The sequence below is a fragment of the Glycine max genome, chromosome 2 (assembly GCF_000004515.6).
Source record: "Glycine max cultivar Williams 82 chromosome 2, Glycine_max_v4.0, whole genome shotgun sequence".
NCBI classification, from domain to species: domain Eukaryota; kingdom Viridiplantae; phylum Streptophyta; class Magnoliopsida; order Fabales; family Fabaceae; genus Glycine; species Glycine max.
The window spans coordinates 1630949-1636813 of record NC_016089.4 but is presented as its reverse complement, the minus strand read 5'-3'; the positions used below and the strand labels follow the sequence as shown (position 1 = coordinate 1636813).

The following is a 5865-nucleotide window of genomic DNA, read 5'->3' as shown; positions in this document are numbered from 1 at the left end:
ACAAAAATTGATATCGATGAGCAATAATTAAATTTGAGACTAAAAGTATAATTAAAGTTTCATAAATAAAAACATTAAATGAGCAACAAATTATTGGACAAATAGGTATAAAAAAAGGAAAAATAAAAGAAGACTGAGGAAATGATAAATAATGTAATAATAAGAAATTAAGAAATTAGATAATAGTACATGAAAAAAAATAGATAGAAATTAAAGTGGGGGTGAAGATATGGTAATAATAACTCTTTTAAAAATATATATTATTATCTTTGTTTTTTTCATAGAAATAAATAAATAATTCATTAAATTAATAAAATAGTTAAATTTGTTAATGTAAATTAATAATGTCTTAGATTTAAATTTTTTCAAATACCTATAAAATTAAATGATTTAAGTAATAACTATATATATTTAATAAAAAAGGATATTTTTTCTCACATCAATAAGTGACTTGTGTTGTTAAAAAATAAGACAATGAATGCATCAAGGTACTCCCTTGGTTTCGATTATAAGCAATACAAGTATTTCTTTTTTATTTTATGTTTGATATCAAGTTTGGAGGAAGAATAATTTAGAAAAAAAGTTTTATTTTTTAATTAAAAATGATACAATTTAATGAAGTTATGAATTTTTTTAGTAAGTTTTATTTTTTTTACTCATAATTGACTCAGGGAGTATTTAATAAAACAATCTAAGTTTTATCCAATAAAAAGAGTGTGTTTCTGTCATTCATTTTTTCTTTTCTCAAAACTCTCAAAAGCATAAACATTTCTTCAGTTTTTGTAGTTTAGTAACATGAAAACATTGAATGCAAAAAAGCCAGAAAACGTGTGTTCAGAAATAAAAAATATGTAAGCAATTTTTTCTTCTTATCATAGTATTGGTATAGAACAATTTTTATTGAAAACGATAATTAATTTTTATCAGATATCATAAATATATAAAAAAAAATTTAATATAATTTATTTTATACTCAAAGATTGATCAAGTCTGAAATCACAATCACCTTTTATTTAGAAACATGAAAAATAAAGACATTAATAGCATATACTAGTGTATATGTTATTGACTTGATAGATAAAAAGGACCATATGCTATTTCTCATATTTTTTCTTTCTTATCCATTATTACAGGTTACACTTTATATTTTTAGTGCAGACAACTACCAACTGATGCCAAATATCAATGCCATCACATTTTAATTGGAAACATGACATCAGGCCTCCTCTAAGCTCAAACTGCAACCCAATCGTTTTATCCGAAGATATCCAATTATTTGAAGCGAAATTTTAAACGTGAAAGACGTGTAATTAAATAACATACAAACTTCTTTATATTTATTTATTTATATATATATATATATATATATATATATATATATATATATATATATAATTTGACTAATTAGGCACTGATATTTATATAAGAAAAGTTGTTTATGACTAGCAACTTGTTCATAATTTGGTAGAACATGTATAAGCCTTCAACAACAATGCATTGAAGAGTTAGGGATACACTACACGGCATTAAAGAGTTTGGGACACATTTCACGGCAACAACAGAGTTTCACTAAAATATTGCTCAAAAATTACTTCTACCCTGGATTGAAAGCAATATAAGCTTTGAATTAACGACTCAGAATTATTTCACTGCCTAAATTTATGGCCCTATATTTAATTTTGCACTGTAGACTAGCTTTTTGTTTTTGGGGCCTGGAGACATTTTGAAACAACCTTCCCCCACCACATATTGCATGTAAATGGTACCTGCAGGTGTGTGGGGTCGTGATATTTGTTTTCATTTTACCGCAAGATAAAAATTGACTAGATCAAAAGCAGCTAATTAAATTTAATTTAATTAAAATTAACTAAGCAAAGTCCAAGGTTAGCTAGCCCAACTAGCGATAGAAAATTAAGATTTGGGGACGAAGATATTTAAATTAATTATGTTTGGTACATGTTTTCGCCCTTTAAAATTACTACTTTTAAACTAAGAATTTAAAAGTAAAATAAGATGCTTAGCAACTTTTATTTATATTTTAACTTTAAAAAAAAAGGTAACCCGAGAAGGGTAATTAAGAAGCTAGAGAGAAAGTAGGGAGAGCGATAGAAGGGGGAAAAAAAGGGTTGCAAGGAGAGAAATAAGAAAAATCAACTCTTTATTTTATAAAGTTTTTATCCTACTTTTTTAAAAAATTACCTTTTTATTTTATTTTATAAAAATTAAGCTGTTTTAAAACATTTCCAAAATGTATTTGCTCCAACTTCTCAAGAAAAAGAGAAGTTTTTTTTAACAAAAGAAAAAGAGAAGTTAAAAAATAAATAAAACCCTATGCTAGTTTATACTAGTAAAAATCAAAATTAGTGATGGACATTTGTGACAACATAATCCCTCATATTTAGTGATGAGTTTGTGAGGGATTTAAAAAATTTGTAACAGACATATATTTAAGTAAATTTGTGATAAATTCATAAAATATTTTAATTTAAAGTATTAATAAATTGATATACATTTTTTATTTTTAGTTTTTACACTTTCCCACTTTACAGGAATTAAATTCAATATAGCTATTCCAGGACTTGCTTTTTCCTTTCACTGATATTTGTGAACAATATATGGATCTTGTGATTATCCTTATATATATATATATATATATATTATTGTAGGCTGGCAAAGATCATGGTTTGGATCAGGAGTTAGTTATTTTATATAGTGGTCCTAATGCGAACATTAATATCACGGGTTGGCAAGAGCAAATAACCGAAAATGGTGTGGGGTATGTCACATGTTATAGGCACTGTCAGCTTCAAGCTTGACCCTTTTAAAATGGGTCCACACAAAACTGCAGAATTTCTCTCATAAGATAGATTACTAAGATTAAACCCAAGCATTGCAGCCTCCAAATTTGAAAAATTATAAAATGCAACATATGTGTTCATATCATAATACTATCCAACATATTTTCGCGGCATACTACTAATAATAATTAGAATTCACCAAGATGTAGTCCATTTTATTTACAGCCGTAGAAGCTGTTGATATTAATTACTACAAAGTGCCACATGATAATTAAAATTAACTAATTAAGAACTAATTCACATGGATCCGATGGTAGTCCTTTGCGTTGATAAACAAAGTACAAACCAAACCCTACCCAGAGTGATAAAAAAAAAAAAGTGAGAGAGACATGGACATGCACACGACACAAATTAATGCACTAGACTAGACTATTACATAAGTAAGCTCCTAATAATGGCTGCTTGAGCACTGTTGGAGTCTGTGTTAGCCAAAAGCTCCGATAATCGGTCACTTAGATCATCAACCTCTCTGTGCAAGTTCTTTATGTAGTTGCATGTCTCCTGCAATACCTTAGCAGCTGAAACCTACACAATACCCACAAATCATTATAAATAATTAAACTTCATTATTTAATATTACTATTATTATCGTTATTATTCATGCACCGTCAGCTTAAAATTTATTACACTATCAATTAATCAGAAGTCATTTTAGATATGAATTCGAATTAATTATTATAAAATTTAACGAAATGATCTGTTATTACATTATAATTGAATTATTTTATTATTATTATTATAGCACATATACACTTGGAGCTAGCTAGTTGATATAAGTAGTAATTAAGTAATGCAGTCAATAGGGGGCAAGAGGGGGAAGAATCTGATGATGAGTCCCATATACTATAGCCTCAAGTTGTGGCTAAAGAAAATAAGGGAGAGGAAGCTAGGCACGAGCTAGCGTGACTTATTATCTACCAAAATGAAGGGCATCCACACAAAATGTGAAATGTATGTGTGTGAGTTATGGTGTGTGCATGTGACAGAGAGAGAGAGAGAGAGAGAGAGAGAGAGGGGTCAAAGTTAATAAATATACCTTGTCGGAGCGCCTAGCACGAAGCTCAGGGATAAGTTGTTGTAACTTGGAAACGAGATCGGTGATTTGAGCATCAGTGATCTCAGCGGAAGCACCGGATTGTCTTGAACGAGATCTTCTGCTAGACATTGTCAATTAATTAATGAGAGGAACAATTTATTAACAACAACGTCCACTACTACCCTTTTGTGATGATGTTTGTGTCAGAAATATTTGCTGTTGCGAGCTACTACTTCTAGCTACCTCTTAATGACTTAAGGAATTGAAGAGAATAATTAAAAATGAGAGAGGAAAGAGAGTGTTGTTGTTGTTGTTGTTGTGAGTGAGTGAGTGATGAGAGAACAAGGTCTGAGGGGAAATTGGAGGGCCAAGAAGAAGCAGGAAATGGGGGGGGGGGGGGGGGGGGCTTGTCAGACGAGAATCACAGAAAATGAAACTAAACAAACTTATCTCAAAAAGAGAGAGTGAGAGGGATATGTGTATGGGAGCAAAGCAGAGGGAATATTTAAGAGGGAATTGAAGAGGTAACTAACTAGCTAGGTAAATAAAATAAAAGAGGAGGAAGAAAGAAAGTAGAAAATAATTAATTAAATTAAGAAAGTGTACATGTTTGTTGGTTTTAATTATTAGTTGAGAGGGGGAGGAGAAGGAGGAGAGTGTATAGGTATAATAGTGAACTAGTGGGTGTTGGGAGTTGAAGAGGACAAGTGCATGGAAAGCAGTGGGCTATGCTTGTTATTAATAGGGTTTTGTGAGAGAGATGAATGAAGGAATGGGAGAGATACGCCATACTGTCCTTTCTGAATATGTCCCCTCGCTGGGGTTAGACTTCAAGTGGCTTAAGCCAAATGTGCCTTGTATTAGCCAACGACGCGGGACCTCTTTGTGTCAGTCTCAGCACGCAAGCCCATGTTATCTTACTACTTCCTTGTCATTTTAATCATTTCATACACATTAATCCGCTTCTCCTTTTTTCTTTTCTCAATAAGTAACCTTTAATTATTCACTAATTAAACACGCCCCCCTCCTCCTTTCCTTGCAAATTTTATTTTTACATCAATTTCGATTTTGACTTAATTTATATTTTATAAAATTGATTTATACATTACTTTGTATATATTACTACTATTCGATGCAGAAACACTAACACACTTCTGTCACATTTAGAATTCGACATCTTGAGGGCAAAATTTATTGGATTGGCGAATATCTATAGGTGTGTGGTTCAATAATAGTATGATAGGAAGCGATCCAATAGAACCAACAACAATCATTAGAATAAACTTTAATATTATTTTATAATTTAGGTTTAAGTCTAATTCAATCTTATAAAATTAATGGGTAAAGTAAAAATTGTCATCTACTTATATACATTACTATAGAGCATATACATCCTCCTAATACCAAAGATTAGACATCTCAATCATGAAATATGTGGAATTGACTAATATTTACGGATGGTTCAATAACAGGCTCATAGTATATAATCCAATAGGTCCAATAACGATCCGTAGAATAAACTCTTATATCATCTTAAAATTTAGGTTTAAATCTAAATGAATCCTATAAAATCGGTTTGTGAGAGTTATTATTATCTTATATACACTACTTTAAAACACATCCCCTTACATTGAAAACTAGACATCTCAAGCATGAAATTCATAGGATTGACGGATATTTATGCATGGTTTGATAGTAGTCCGATAACAACAATCATTAAAATAAACTTTGATACTATTTTAAAATTTAGGATTTTTTTATTTTCAGTTAGAAATCATGGGTATCTCCAACTCCACTTAGTTAAAGACTAATTTCACTCACAATAAATGGTTGTTGTTGACCCAAAACAATTTTATACACGATAAAAATTAAACAATATTATACTCTACTTTTGTTTCAAATATATTTTTAATTTATTAATTAAAATTTATTATAATAAAATTATTCAAGATTTACTCTTTATTTAAAAAT

The 5865-nt window shown here is 29.7% G+C and overlaps 1 protein-coding gene across 1 annotated transcript; it reads right to left on the bottom strand.

The window, feature by feature from the left end:
* Positions 1-2986: 2986 nt before the first annotated feature.
* LOC100804830 (transcription factor PRE6) lies at positions 2987-4615 on the bottom strand. The gene is made up of 2 exons (XM_003518973.5): positions 3895-4615; positions 2987-3383 (listed from the first exon to the last, which is right to left on the bottom strand). The coding sequence occupies exons 1-2, from the start codon at positions 4021-4023 to the stop codon at positions 3231-3233; spliced, it is 282 nt and encodes a 93-aa protein (XP_003519021.1). The 5' UTR covers positions 4024-4615; the 3' UTR covers positions 2987-3230.
* Positions 4616-5865: the final 1250 nt, after the last annotated feature.

Coding starts and splice junctions, on each gene's coding strand:
- LOC100804830 (XM_003518973.5), bottom strand. CDS start 4,023: ATGTCTAGCAGAAGATCTCGTTCAAGACAATCCGGTGCTTCCGCTGAG. Junction 3,384..3,894: donor GTGCTAGGCGCTCCGACAAG/GTATATTTATTA, acceptor GGTATTGTGTAG/GTTTCAGCTGCTAAGGTATT.